The following is a 13340-nucleotide window of genomic DNA, read 5'->3' as shown; positions in this document are numbered from 1 at the left end:
GTGTAGCTCACAGATCAAACTGGTTTCACTTTTGAGGAAAGTGAAAGTCAGACAGTCGTTGTCACTGAGAGGCGAAATGGCGCAGAAAGGAGCTCAGCTGAATCGGGAAACCTTCTCTTGTTCCATCTGTCTGGATCTACTGAAGGATCCGGTGACGATTCCCTGTGGACACAGCTACTGTATGAACTGTATTAACAGCTTCTGGGATGGAGAGGATGAGAAGACAATCCACAGCTGCCCTCAGTGTAGGCAGACCTTCATACCGAGGCCTGTCCTGGTGAAAAGCACCATGTTAGCAGATTTAGTGGAGCAGCTGAAGAAGACTGGACTCCAAGCTGCTCCTGCTGATCACTGCTATGCTGGACCTGAAGATGTGGCCTGTGATGTCTGCACTGGGAGAAAACTGAAAGCCCTCAAGTCCTGTCTGGTCTGTCTGGTCTCTTACTGTGACAAACACCTCCAGCCTCACAATGAAATATTTAAAAACCACAAGCTGGTGGAGCCCACTGAGAAGCTCCAGGAGAACATCTGCTCTCGTCATGATGAGGTGATGAAGATGTTCTGCCGTACTGATCAGCAGTGTATCTGTTATCTCTGCTCTGTGGATGAACATAAAGGCCACGACACAGTGTCAGCTGCAGCAGAAAGGACTGAGAGGCAGAGAGAAGTCGAGGTGAGTCTACAAAACATCCAGCAGAGAATCCAGGACAGACAGAAAGACCTGAAGGTGCTTCAACAGGAGGTGGAGGCCATCAGTCGCTCTGCTGATAAAGCAGTGGAGGACAGTGAGAAGATCTTCACTCAGCTGATCCGTCTCATGGAGAAAAGAAGCTCTGATGTGAAGCAGCAGCTCAGATCCCAGCAGCAAACTGAAGTGAGTCGAGTCTTGGAGCTTCAGGAGAAGCTGGAGCAGGAGATCACTGAGCTGAAGAGGAAAGACGCTGAGCTGAAGAAGCTCTCACACACAGAGGATCACACCCAGTTTCTACACAACTACCCCTCACTGTCAGCACTCAGTGAGTCCACACACTCATCCAGCATCAACATCCGTCCTCTGAGACACTTTGAGGATGTGACGGCTGCTGTGTCAGAGCTCAGAGACAAACTACGGGACGTCCTGAGGGACACATGGACAAACATCTCAGAGGCTGAAGTGGATGTTTTACTGTCAGGACCAGAGCACAAGACCAGAGCTGACTTCTTAAAGTATTCACGTGAGATCACACTGGATCCAAACACAGCACACACACTGCTGTTATTATCTGAGGGGAACAGAAAAGTCACAGTAATGAAACAACGTCAGTCTTATCCTGATCACCCAGACAGATTCACTGTTTGGCCTCACGTCCTGAGCAGAGAGAGTCTGACTGGACGTCGTTACTGGGAGGTGGAGTGGAGAGGGGGAGGAGTTTGTGTAGCAGTCGCATACAAGAACATCAGCAGAGCAGGGGAGTCAGATGAATGTCTGTTTGGATTCAATGACAAATCCTGGTTGTTATGTTGTGACACAAACAGTTATGAGTTTTATTACAACAATATCAAAACTCCTGTCTCAGGTCCTCAGTCCTCCAGAGTAGGAGTGTACCTGGATCACAGTGCAGGTATTCTGTCCTTCTACAGCATCTCTGAAACCATGACTCTCCTCCACAGAGTCCAGACCACATTCACTCAGCCTCTCCATGCTGGACTTTGCATTTATGGTTTTGGAGCCACTGCTGAGTTGATTAAACTGGAACAGACAGAAGTCATTTGAGGTTCAGTGGGTTCAGTTCTGTGTTTTAACTCTTCAGCTTCTTTTGTCTTCATGTTTGTTGCTGAGAGCTGATTGTTGTGGCGTCTCTTCACTGCACTGAGATCAGCTGTCAGGCGGTACTTTGACGTCTTCTCACTTGTTGTTCTGTAAATGTCTGACCTTGTTTAGCTGCTTCTCCTTCCTGTGTCTGTTTGGCCATGGAGGCTCTCACTGCTCACGCTGACTTTAGTTCAGCTGAACTGATGAAGAAGCAAACGTCTCGGAGCTCTAAATGTGCGCTGAATGTTTGTGTTGATGTGTTTGCATGTTGCTGCTCCACTGCAGGAGCCTGAAGACAGGAAGCGGCTGCCCTTCATTTGTGGTTGAGATTCTGTGCTACTGAAGCCGTTTATCTTGATTATACTAAAAATGCTCCTGTTTTACCACGTGTCAAAATTGTGAAATAAAAAGTACATTTTTATCACCACAAATGGCCAAAGTGTCTTTGCTTCAAAACATCTGCCCAAAAGCTGTTTTGGTAACATCCGATCAAATCTGCATCTTAGTTTAGTCACTAAAAACTTTCTCCACCACACCAGCAGGTGGCGCCAGTCGGCAGCAGCAGGGACAAAGCTGACACACGTCTCGTCAACAAGTCACATAAAGATGTAGTTATACAAAATGTGCTGCTTTGAGGTACTCCTCTACATTTCAGACAGAAGAAGTACTAATACTTCACTGTAAAATGAAAATACTCCAGTACATCCCTCAGTTCAGCTCAGAGAAACAGCCAGTGAAGGAACACTTCATCTCAAACGTTTATCAAATGTTCATCACAAACATTCAGCATCAACACACACACACACACACACACACACACACACACACACACACGGTCTTCATCTGATGTGTTGCAGTAAAATTATTTTTATTATTGTTATCTGAGATGTGGTGGAGGAGAAGTTTCAAGTTGTACAAAATGGAAATATTATCAAGTGCAACACTCATACAGTACTTGAGTAAAAGTACTTCAGTACATTTCACAGGTGGAGAAAACAGCTCCTGAGGGTGGCTCTGAGGTTGAGGAGTCCTGGTCTGGTCTGGTCTCTGGGTCCTCCTGCCCAGGGGGCGGGGTCATGGTGCTATGGGGGGCGGGGTCAGCGGGGATGGATCCTCCTCCTGTCTGTGAGCTGCAGGATAAAAGCTCGTCCTGCGGGGCTGCTGCATGTTCGCGTCCCAGGTTCAGGTCCAGACTGTGTCCTCATCTGCATCTGTTTTCAGCATGTCGGCTCTGCTGGGGGTTTTCGCTAACAGCCCTGAGAAGAACACCACCGGAGCTCAGGACTGGACGGAGGTGAGACTACTCAGTGTAGAAATACTCAAGTCAAAACCTTAGTAAAAGTATGCAAAATATACCTGCAGCACCAAAAGTAAAAGTGCTCAGTATGCAGATTTTACTGTATTATAATCAATGATATGCTAAAGTTTAACCCTTTAATCTGAAATGATAAATGACTTCTTTCATACTGAAATAAGCTCAGCATTGGAGTACTTCAGATACTTCAGAGTCCAGATTGCTGTCATAATGAAGTTAAATCATGTTGAAATGTAAAGAAAAACAGTTTCAACTTTCAATGCTTCCAAATGGTAAAACTGGCCTGCAGTGTGAACTCGGTGCGACTCGCTGACACTCGGAGGCTGAACAGATTTGCTGTCAGCCTGAAGTGAGCGAAGCGACTCGACTCTCAGGTGAGAAAGGCGTCACCTGTGACTCGGTGTGGTGCAGGTGTGTTTCCTGCATGCTGACGAGCTGCAGGGTGAGGACTGGAGCTGCAGATGATGATGATGATGATGATGGTCCCTTACAGTCAGCAGGTCCCTGCTGGAGCACCACATGTGGTTCTTGGCTGCTGTTAATTGCTTCCTTTTGCTTTTCTGTAAACTGCAGTTCGATTCTTCAGTTTTAGCTCTCGTTTGTTCACACCTCCTCTCATTCACTCTGCTTTAAAGTTCACTTGTTTACCTTTGAAACCTCCTCAGGTCATAACCAGTGAAGGTGGCTGCGTGTGTGTGTGTGTGTGTGTGTGTGTGTGTGTGTGTGTGACCATGATGTCAAACTGACGTGACGTCTGCTGTCTGCAGGTGTACGAGGCCGTCCGGTGGATCCAGCTCGTCATGGCTCTGCTCAGGTCAGTGATGGTGGACCTCAGCAGCAGTTCTGGTTGACACGTGTGTTTCACTGAACTTGTTTCTACAAACCAGATCGGGCAGACCAGCACGCCTCTGCACCCAGAGGTGCTGACACTTTGAGTGTCAACGCTGTGCTGTTGATCGTTAAAATATCCTGTTGGTGCCGCAAAGACGGCTTCAAAACGCACAGAAAACAGTGCGGAGTCCCTGTGTGTGAGGGGATACGTGAGGTCAAAGGTCGCAGCACGCAGACAGCACAAAGTAATCTGATTACATTGTCACCCTCTGGTGTCTCACAGTGAGACCAGACGCTGACTGATTGTGTCGTGAACTTGTTGCTGTGCAGTTCAGATGTGCCGTGTTTGCTCAGCGGTCTGTGGTTTTGTCTGCAGCGTTCTGGGTTCGGGTTCCATCATCGTCTGTGTGGCGCTTCAGAGGCTCAGCCGCACGCCGGAGGTCAGTCGCTTTCCTGTTTCTGTTCACTGCAGCTCAGACGGGGGTCACCCCATCTGATCTTAGCCAAATGATGTCTGGAAGTCCTGTGAGTCACATTAATGAACCTGCGTGGCAGAACCTGCTTCCACACTTCGGCCTCAGTGGAAAATAAAACCTGAAAAGTCACAGTGGGAGTTTTTTTCTGGTCTGCTTATGAAAACCTTGAGAGAACGCAGACCTTAGCGCAGGGTGCAGCAAGAGAAACTCCCACCGTGTCCTTTCAGGGGCTGAAGTGATGTCAGCCCCGCTGGGATCAGCTGGCCTCCGCTGGCCTCCGCTGGCCTCTGCAGGACTGAACCGGTCTGCGGTGCGGAGCCACAGACGAGCCTGTCGTGGTGATGTCCTCTTTGTGTGTTTGCAGCTGCAGCCTCTGCTCCTGCTCAGCGTGTCCGACCTGCTGCTCGCCCTCTGCTGGCTGATCGGAGGAGCGCTGTTCTCCCGGCGCTGCAGCAGCCTGAACACACACTGCTACCACCTGCACACCGTGGAGCAGGTACACACCACACGGCACCACACCTGCTGAGTCCTCGTCCTCTGGGCCACAGGGCTCTGCTGCTCTCTCAAACACATTCATGACACATCAATGAGCCTTTTTGTTTTAGGGGAAATTTTGTGCTCTTTACCTCATCACAAGCTAATATTTGTTTCCTCAAAATCAAGCAGAATAAAGAACTTTCATATGAAAGCCCTCCTGACCAGAGTGACAGTTTACAAAAGTCTCAACTTCCTCCTGAAACAGGAAGTTCTGATATGTTCAAAATAAACTCCTGCCTCTACCAAATTTCTCAGCTCCACTTCACTTCAGACCGTCTTGGTTTGTGTTTCCACGGTCACCTCGGGTTTGGTCCAGATTAAGATGACGTGAAGCTCCACAGCTGACCTCCAGCTGAGCTAACAGTAGTAGTTGTCTGTCCAGCCTTTGAATCGAGGCCTTTTTCACGAGTTGCTCCTTTAAACCTTCAGTCATATGAATACAGTGAGAGAACACAGCAAGCAGATCTGCTGGTCAAAGAGTTCCTGTCCTGTCCTGTCCTGTCCTGTCCTGTCCTGTCCCCGTGTTCTGAACTGGGTCAGACACGATGGAACAGAGCAGCAGGACCAGGACGGACCACAGACAGGATGTAAAGAGGGACAACAGAGAACCCACCAAACATTCCTGACCCACATTCATTGTTCAGGAGCATCGACTCGCGGGTCAACTGCCCGTTTTGATCCCGTTGTTTGTCCACTGAGGGATGTTTACCGTCCACAAAGTGTGACACGAGTGTTTGTGTGCACACACACGAGTTCCACTTGAAGAGACGTTACGATTGTCCTTTCAGATGGGATTTTGCTAAAGCGCAAACGGTTTTGGTTCTGTCAGGTGCTGTACATGGCCTCCTTCTTCTACACACTCAACTACGTGTGGAACCTGTACACCGGAATCAGAGAGAAGTACTACAGCTGCAGTAACGGATACCCAGTGCAGGTACACGCAAACCACCACACAGCAAGTCAGATTCCTTTAGCTGCTCACCTGGACTCATTCTGAAGTGAATCATCTTTTGTCTTGTTGTCCAGTTTTCCAACAGAGTGAGCACAGCTGGCAAAATCACAGCGCTGCTTTCAGGGTGAGTACGAACCGGATTATGATTCCCGTGCTGACCTGAGACCAGTTTAAAACAAACTGAACCTGTGTTTGCAGTCTGTTTCCTGTGCTGCTGATGACACCTGTGCTCATACAAGGAAACATCAGCCGGTGTCAAGCCAACTTCAGTGAGCCCTACAGGTGAGGACAAACCCCACACCGAAGCTTACGCTCAAATTCAACTTCTGCAGTGGAAATATTCATGTTTGCCTTTTTTAATTTGAGCCTCACTGTGCACCGTACCGCACCAGGTGTCTGCTGATGCACACTGGAGCGCTGTACCTGACCTCAGGGCAACACAAGCCAATCAGAGCCTGCAGACTGCTGCAGACCTACGGCCTCGCCATCTTCCTCGCCACCTTCATCCTCACGCTCGTCAGCATCACGGTGAGTGAGACAACGTGACGTCAAAGGACGACGACGGACGCAAACTGGCCTCATGTTGTTCCTCATGATGCTGAAATCTCCTCCTCCTACTCATCAGGTGCTCGTGGTGAAAGCCCGTCATATCTACAGGCGGGTCGTGACATCAGGTGGTTACCTGGGAAACCAGCAGCGGGCGTCCTTCCGCGTGATGGGCCGACGGATGCTGCTGTACCCGCTGATCTTCGTCCTGTGCTGGGGTCCAGGTCTGTTTCCTGCTGATGAAAGCCACCATGCAGGAGTTTGAAGGAAGTTAACAGGGTTTGTCTCTGTGTCGTTTCCTCAGCGGTGGGTCTGGCGTTTCTTCGGGTGGTGAAGCCCTCAGCAGGTCATGGCGAGGCCGGGGTCGCCCTCTACATATCACAGGTCAGTCTGAAGTTAAGTCTGGGGTCAACGGCGTCACAAACGACACGGCGTTAACGTTGAATATCTCGGAGAGACCGACTTTGTTGCAGCCTTGAGCTACAGCGTCTCGTTGGAGACACTGAATGTCTTCTGTGAGTGTGTATCAGTTTTTCTGGGTAGAAAACAGTTGTTGTTGTTGCTGTTAGCCGTCCACTAACAGCCTCCACCAATCAGAGGCTGAACAGCTGAACATGTGGGATCAGGGGACCTGAATTAAAAAATCTAATTTAAAATGTCTTCTGTCCTCAGGCGTTCACCTCGGCCTCTCAGGGTTTCCTCAACTGTCTGGTCTACGGATGGACTCGTGCTCATCTCCGCCAAGCCGGCAGGAGGGTTTTGTCTCGAGAGGCGGACACTCAGACGCCGCTGCTGAGGTCTCAGAAGAAGAGAAGCTACCAGACGCCACGCACGGTCGGCTGAAGGCGAGACTTCAAGTGACAGACTGAGGCGGAGCAGGTGTTTTCTGTCATCTGCTGCAAAGACTCCACAGGAAAGTCTGAACTTTCACTTTCAGCGGGAGGGAAAACACCGAGGCTTTGTCTCTGCAGGGGATGACGGCTTCCACCCCTGATCCTGAACCACTGAGGCGACAAAAAGGGAAGAAGAAGGAGGAGGGGGAGTTTACACCAAGAGGAAGAGCAAACAAAGGAAACAGGATTTGAAAGAGACATGGTGCATTCCCTCTAAACCCCAAACCTCCCGGGTGGACTCGAGTCTTTCACAGTTCACTCCACTGTCTGCCTTAGAAGGCCTTTCGTGTTAGCATGTTAGCTGCCCCTCGTACCTTCAGCTGCCTTTGAATTCTGCCCATATTTTACAAGTTTGATTCAAGACGAAGCAGCTGTGCAGATTTTAGGCTGCCTGAATCATCCTGCAGCTTTTTAAACATTTCTTAGCGACTGACTGTTAATTTGCTTACATCCTCCAAGTGTTTTTGTCAGTGTCAGTACTGCACATCCTTCACTCGCTCGCTGTGGTCCTGCTTCCCACGCCGAAGGCCGACATGTGAAAGGACTCATTCAGAAATCACCGCACGGGTTTTGGACTCAGATGTGACCACAAACTGATAACTGATGAATGAACATGTGACCAAGCGTGCAGAAACGCACCACATGACCGTCACCCCGAGAGACGGCGCCCCTGCCTGACGCAGGAGCCCGAGCTCGTTATGTGAGGGGGCCGCCGCCGCCGCCGCCGCCTCCACGCTGTGGGCGTTTTGCCAGAATGTGCAGGAGAACAATGGATTTCCTCTTCAATCAGACCTCAACTTATCTGAAAGGCTGAAGTTCATCAAGTCGCAGCAGGAAGCCGTCAGCGCTGATGAATCAAAACTGAAATCAGTGAAATGAAATGTCAAGCGTATTTCTGTTTTCAAGAAATTACATTCAAAAATGATCTTCATAGTTTGGTTTGTGGAACAACAAACAAATACACAATATCACTGCTGGATGAAAAGAAAGTGTAGACAGAAGCTGACTGACATTGTGTGCATTAAAAGCTTTTCAAGTGACAGAAAGACGACTTTGAATTTTTTATTTCACATTTATTGGTTTTTGTGTCTCCATGAGGCTGCTTTGTGTCTGTGGTCCAAAAGCCTTCATTCATCTTCAGCTTCAACTAAAATGATGACAGGCGGTTATTTTCTTTAAATTTTAGCAGGTTTGGAGGAAGTCGTCAGCCACCTTCTCATACTGCAAACACTCGATGAGCCAAAACCAGCAGAGTCTTTCTGACTCACATCACATGATCACGTTCTCGTCAGGGTCCCAGTAAACCATGAAAGTGTGACAGGAATCAGGAGGACACAAAGAAAGCAGCACCACGTGAGGACGTCAGGACGTTCCTCCCTTCACGTCCTCCTGAACCCCTCAGCTGTGCTATCAGAGTCATAAATCCTTAACTTGTTTCCATGGATACACAGGTAAAGGTGGCTCGTGTTAGCCTTGTTATCACCTGCTGTGGAGGGTGTCGCTCCCCTCAGTGAACTCGGTGTAATGAACTCTGTCTTTGGCAGCTGATCGCTCATCATTAAACATATTTAGAAAGTGAAAAGACAGCCGGTCGGTCTCAGAGCGGGATCCACTTCACATGCTCAGAAACTTGAGAATTGCGTAATGCGTGTCACGCTGCGAGCTGAAACCTCTCGGCGTGGTGACATAATCTCTGACTGATTACAACCAGCCGTCTGTTCTTGTGCACAAACACTGAATGAAGCTCGGCGTCACGTCAGAGAGAAAACATGCAGAACAAACAGGAAGGAAGCGAGCAGTCGCAGGATTAGAGACACCTGAGGCTTAGAAAAACACCAGCAAACCGACCTCCTCGGTGCACCAATGGAAGACAAGATGTGACGGACGTGATGCACAATCAGCAGTGTGGCACCGAACATGCTGCAGATGACAAGCACACAGAAACAAAGTGTGTAGGGCTGGTAGCCATAGTTACAGCCACAGGTAGAACAGGTGTGACTGACTGTTAACCTTTAATCTCTATCATAGCTATGCTGCTATAGGCCTATGCTGCTGGGGGACACAAACATGATCCACTGAGCAGTTCCCCCACCTCCTCAACACCACCACCACCATCTCTACTCCTCCACCTCCTCCTCAACACCACCACCATCTCTACTCCCCCACCTGAGCTTCCTCCCAGTGTTTCCTGTTAAAGGTTCTTCTGGGAGTTTCTCCTCAGTCCATGTGAGGGTCGAAGGGCTGAGGATGTTGCTGTGATGTTATGTAAAGTCCTTTGAGACAAACTGCTTGCACAAATGGACTGTACAAATAAAGTTGTCTTGTCTTGTCTTGTCAAAGAAAATGAAAGTAAAGATAAGGGATTGAAAGCTGGAATTAATGTTAAATAACCCTTGATAATAATAAGAAGAAGTAAATAAGCTGAAATTAGAATGAAAATAGAACACAGAGGGTAAAAATTAGTAGATATCGAATGCATGAAGTTGAGTAACACAAAATCTGAAAAGTTGTGCGCCTCTGAATGGTTGATCAGTTAAAGCTTTAAAGCCTCAGCAGATTTTTCTTCTGTTAAACAAACATTACGAGTTCAGCTCTGGTGTCTCACGCCTGCACAGACGAGGCTGCTCGAGGTCAGACAGCACAGTGACGCATGGCGTGACGCATCGACGCGCTGACTGACGGAGGAGGATTTCCCCTCCGCCCCCTCCTCTGGTCTTTTCTCTAATGGGTGGAGCCCTCTAGTGGAATAAAAAGCACACAACAACATCTGTGAGCTCTCAACTTTATTATCTGTTCAGCAGTTCACGTTCACTGATCCATCATTCGACGAGATCCCATGTGACAGTTATCAAAGATGAGACTGTAGTCGGAGCCGCCGGCCGCCACAAAGTCAGCAACTTTCTTTGTTCCCTGGAAATTCAAAGTCTGAACAACCTGTGAAGACAAAACACACGGAGCCAAGGAGTTTGACTCGCTGACAGCAGGTTCCATCATGATCTGATCATCTACTTTTCATAAGACAAAGACTTACCCTCCAGTCTGAGCTCATGTGTCGAGCGTCGGTCACCACCGTCTGAGAAGATCTGCCATAGTTTCCTCCTTTGTGGACGAGCCACGGAGAGCCGTCAGCCAGAGTCACTCTGAGAGACAAACAGCAGCTTGACCAAAGCTCCTTCATAAGGCTGTCAGCTCCAGCCAACAGTGGAACGTTTCTTATTGAGGTTCAGGAGGAACCTTTAACAGATCTCCAGTTCCTTCCTTTGTGACTCATCTGGGTGGTGAATTTGGAAACAGCCCATAGTCCTGAAAATTTATGGTATCTACTTGTAGAGAACAAAGTGTTCCTCACAGAGGACCCTGAGGAACGCCTTCACTATCGGACCAGTTGGAAGACGATAATTCAGTTCAGTTAGAGAGGAAGCAAAGGTGGCTCAGAGTAACAACTAGTATTTTGGAGGAAATAAAACATAACTGTAAATACTGGGTGCCTACAGGTTGCAGTACTGGGAATAAAACTAAAGTTTGTGAATTATGGTGTTCAGTATCACAGTAGTGATGACCTTTTAACAGAAAACTTGCGTCCATGTACATCCTAACCTTAACCAAAGAGCTTTTGTTGTCTAAACCGAACCACAGGCAGCATTCGAACCCCGGACTCGGACAGTCCAGATGGACCACCGCCCTGTGGATCCAGCTTGGTTGTCTTTTGGTCAGCCTTTAGCTGATATTTACCTTCTTGCCTTGCAGGCAGTTTGATTTGACAGAAAATCTTTGCTCTTAGTGGAAGCCACCCACAGGTGTGTGGACTCACCTGACTCCAGAGTGGCTCAATGGTCCCAACATAAAGGAAGCTCCCTCCAGCGGCCTCTTCATCCTCTCAGCCTTGTAAACTGGAGAGTTGTAGAGCCTCGTCAGGGCCGACCCCGACAGGTCGTAGTTGTGGTTGGGGGTGCCGCCTGTGGGAGGAGCACAAAGTCACATTATGTTACCTGAAAAGCCCCACAGACTTAGACAGCAGCAGATCAGAGATTAGCAGACAGCAGAAAGTCTGGAATACAAGATCTGGGAGTGTGAAGCTGCAAAGTGAACACTGGAAGACGAGGAAACAATGGAGCTCAAGTAGAGAAGCGAAGGTGTTGACTTAAGAACTGAATCACTGAGCTAAAATACTTCATCACAAGTAAAAGTACTGCATTCAAAGCCTTAAGTCATTCTGCAGAACAAAATTCTCTTCACACTCAGTCTGCTGTCTGAAGGCTGGTCAGCTGTCTGAGTAATGCAGTAAAAGTACAACATTAGACTGAAACGGCTCACCTCCACCAGAAGACGACTCCACAACGAGAGCCAACAGGCTGAGAGCCAGAGCAGACAGCAGCATGTTGGACTGGAATCCGGTTCACAGCTCACCGACGCATTCAGGGGACACTTTAAAGAGTCCTGACACTCCTCCTCCTGGTGCTGTCACGTCCTGCTTGTACTAGTTAATCAATAACATCAGCGGTCACCTGGCAAGCTGCTATCCACAGTGCAGTAAAAGCCCAGATTTCATCATGTCCACATTCTGAGGGTAAAAACCCAGATTTCGTCACATCAGTGTGTTTTGACCCGGGGTCATAATAAAGTTTTAAGAGCATTGTAAGTCATCCTCCTCCCTGCCTGGAGGTGGTGCTGTTTGTGTGTTCCTGTCGTCTTCTCTGTTTTCACAGCTGCAGGAGGTCAGTGCTCATTGGCGGGGATGTAAATGGACTGTCTGTACATGCTCTGGTTTCTTCCTGACTCTCAGTGTGACCCGGCTGACTGTGATCCATGTGTGAACGTCGTACTGCAGAAACCTTCCAGTTGAAGTTATCTTTGTAAATATTGTAAATAGACTTGTGCTAGCAAGCGGTCCAGCTAACGTGATCGTAGGCTGGGCGTGACGAGTGCCAACAGCCAAAGGACACGAGGGAAGAGTCACTTCTCAGTAAATCTACTTCAACTCCTATTTTGTCATTTCTAAAGAAATGTTGGGGTTTGTAGTGTTTCAATGTATTTCCCATAACACATTTCAACAACTTTTGGATGAAAACTAACATATCAGCCACAAAAACATTCTGTAAGCTGGTAATATGTGAAAGCTGAAGCTATGTCAGTATGTTGCTCTGCCCCCTGGTGGCCCAGCATAACAAATGAAGCATTAATGGAGTAACTTCCACATGCACTATATAGACAAAAGTATCCAGACAGATATCCTCTCTATGGGGTCGTTCCTCAGGGCCCCTGACCTCCAGTGAAGGGAAACCTTAATGCTTCAGCATACCAAGACATTTTGGACAATGCTATGCTTCCAACTTTGTGGCAACAGTTTGTTGAAGGCCCTTTTCTATTCCAGCATGACTGTGCCCCAGTGCACAAAGCAAAGCTCCATAAAGACATGGTTGGATGAGTTTGGTGTGGAAGAACTTGACTGGCCCACACAGAGCCCTGACCTCAACCCCATCCAACACCTTTGGGATGAACTGGAACGGAGATTGTGAGCCAGGCCTTTTGGTCCAACATCAGTGTGTGACCTCACAAATGCTCTACTGCATGAATGGGCACAAATTCCCACAGAAACACTCCAACATGTTGTGGAAAGCCTTCACAGAAGAGTGGAAGCTGTTAGAGCTGCAAAGCTGTCTGTGTGTTTACAATGAGACGTCATTAAAGTCCCTGTTGGTGTGAAGGTCAGCTGTCCCAATACTTTTGTGCATACGGTGTATAAAAGAATATACAATATATAATTGATTGATATTAAAAATTGATATAAACATAGAACTGCTTCATATCATATAATATACTTTTTGCTGTAAAGTCAATATCTGTGATCCCAAAATCAGCAGAATGACTCAGCGATAAAACAGCTGAAAAGCCTGACCTGTTGACAGGATTGAACTGCAGTCTGAAGTGGGTCAAAGCTCATGTTTGTGTGGATTGTTACAATCTAAAAATCTCCTGAGCTGACAGGATTCTGACCACT

The 13340-nt window shown here is 48.0% G+C and overlaps 3 protein-coding genes across 3 annotated transcripts; 2 read left to right on the top strand and 1 right to left on the bottom strand.

Annotated features, from left to right (window-relative positions):
• Positions 1–29: 29 nt before the first annotated feature.
• LOC124064296 (tripartite motif-containing protein 16-like) lies at positions 30–2219 on the top strand. Its single transcript, XM_046398617.1, has 2 exons — positions 30–1835; positions 1870–2219. Exon 1 carries the CDS (start codon positions 77–79, stop codon positions 1751–1753), a length of 1677 nt encoding a protein of 558 aa, XP_046254573.1. The 5' UTR covers positions 30–76; the 3' UTR covers positions 1754–1835; positions 1870–2219.
• Positions 2220–2928: 709 nt separating this feature from the next.
• Positions 2929–8786, top strand: tmem116 (transmembrane protein 116). The gene is made up of 11 exons (XM_046398620.1): positions 2929–3086; positions 3875–3921; positions 4315–4378; positions 4779–4910; positions 5781–5885; positions 5978–6027; positions 6102–6185; positions 6296–6431; positions 6529–6673; positions 6754–6833; positions 7122–8786. The coding sequence occupies exons 1-11, from the start codon at positions 2958–2960 to the stop codon at positions 7290–7292; spliced, it is 1143 nt and encodes a 380-aa protein (XP_046254576.1). The 5' UTR covers positions 2929–2957; the 3' UTR covers positions 7293–8786.
• Positions 8787–10110: 1324 nt separating this feature from the next.
• LOC124065402 lies at positions 10111–11817 on the bottom strand. The gene is made up of 4 exons (XM_046400776.1): positions 11657–11817; positions 11154–11298; positions 10374–10482; positions 10111–10276 (listed from the first exon to the last, which is right to left on the bottom strand). Exons 1-4 carry the CDS (start codon positions 11718–11720, stop codon positions 10151–10153), a joined length of 444 nt encoding a protein of 147 aa, XP_046256732.1. The 5' UTR covers positions 11721–11817; the 3' UTR covers positions 10111–10150.
• Positions 11818–13340: the final 1523 nt, after the last annotated feature.

This window comes from Scatophagus argus, chromosome 9 (assembly GCF_020382885.2).
Source record: "Scatophagus argus isolate fScaArg1 chromosome 9, fScaArg1.pri, whole genome shotgun sequence".
Lineage (NCBI taxonomy): Eukaryota > Metazoa > Chordata > Actinopteri > Scatophagidae > Scatophagus > Scatophagus argus.
The sequence above is the reverse complement of the archived record's forward strand: the minus strand, read 5'-3'. Positions and strand labels throughout refer to the sequence as shown.

What these genes read in the sequence shown, in the direction of transcription:
- tmem116 (XM_046398620.1), top strand. Translation starts at nt 2,958, where the DNA reads ATGTTCGCGTCCCAGGTTCAGGTCCAGACTGTGTCCTCATCTGCATCT. An exon ending in ACCTGCACACCGTGGAGCAG is followed by an intron (nt 4,911 to 5,780) that starts GTACACACCACA and finishes TGGTTCTGTCAG; the next exon opens with GTGCTGTACATGGCCTCCTT. An exon ending in AACTTCAGTGAGCCCTACAG is followed by an intron (nt 6,186 to 6,295) that starts GTGAGGACAAAC and finishes GTACCGCACCAG; the next exon opens with GTGTCTGCTGATGCACACTG.
- LOC124064296 (XM_046398617.1), top strand. Translation starts at nt 77, where the DNA reads ATGGCGCAGAAAGGAGCTCAGCTGAATCGGGAAACCTTCTCTTGTTCC.
- LOC124065402 (XM_046400776.1), bottom strand. Translation starts at nt 11,720, where the DNA reads ATGCTGCTGTCTGCTCTGGCTCTCAGCCTGTTGGCTCTCGTTGTGGAG. An exon ending in GGAGTCGTCTTCTGGTGGAG is followed by an intron (nt 11,299 to 11,656) that starts GTGAGCCGTTTC and finishes CTCCTCCCACAG; the next exon opens with GCGGCACCCCCAACCACAAC. An exon ending in ACATGAGCTCAGACTGGAGG is followed by an intron (nt 10,277 to 10,373) that starts GTAAGTCTTTGT and finishes TTGTCTTCACAG; the next exon opens with GTTGTTCAGACTTTGAATTT.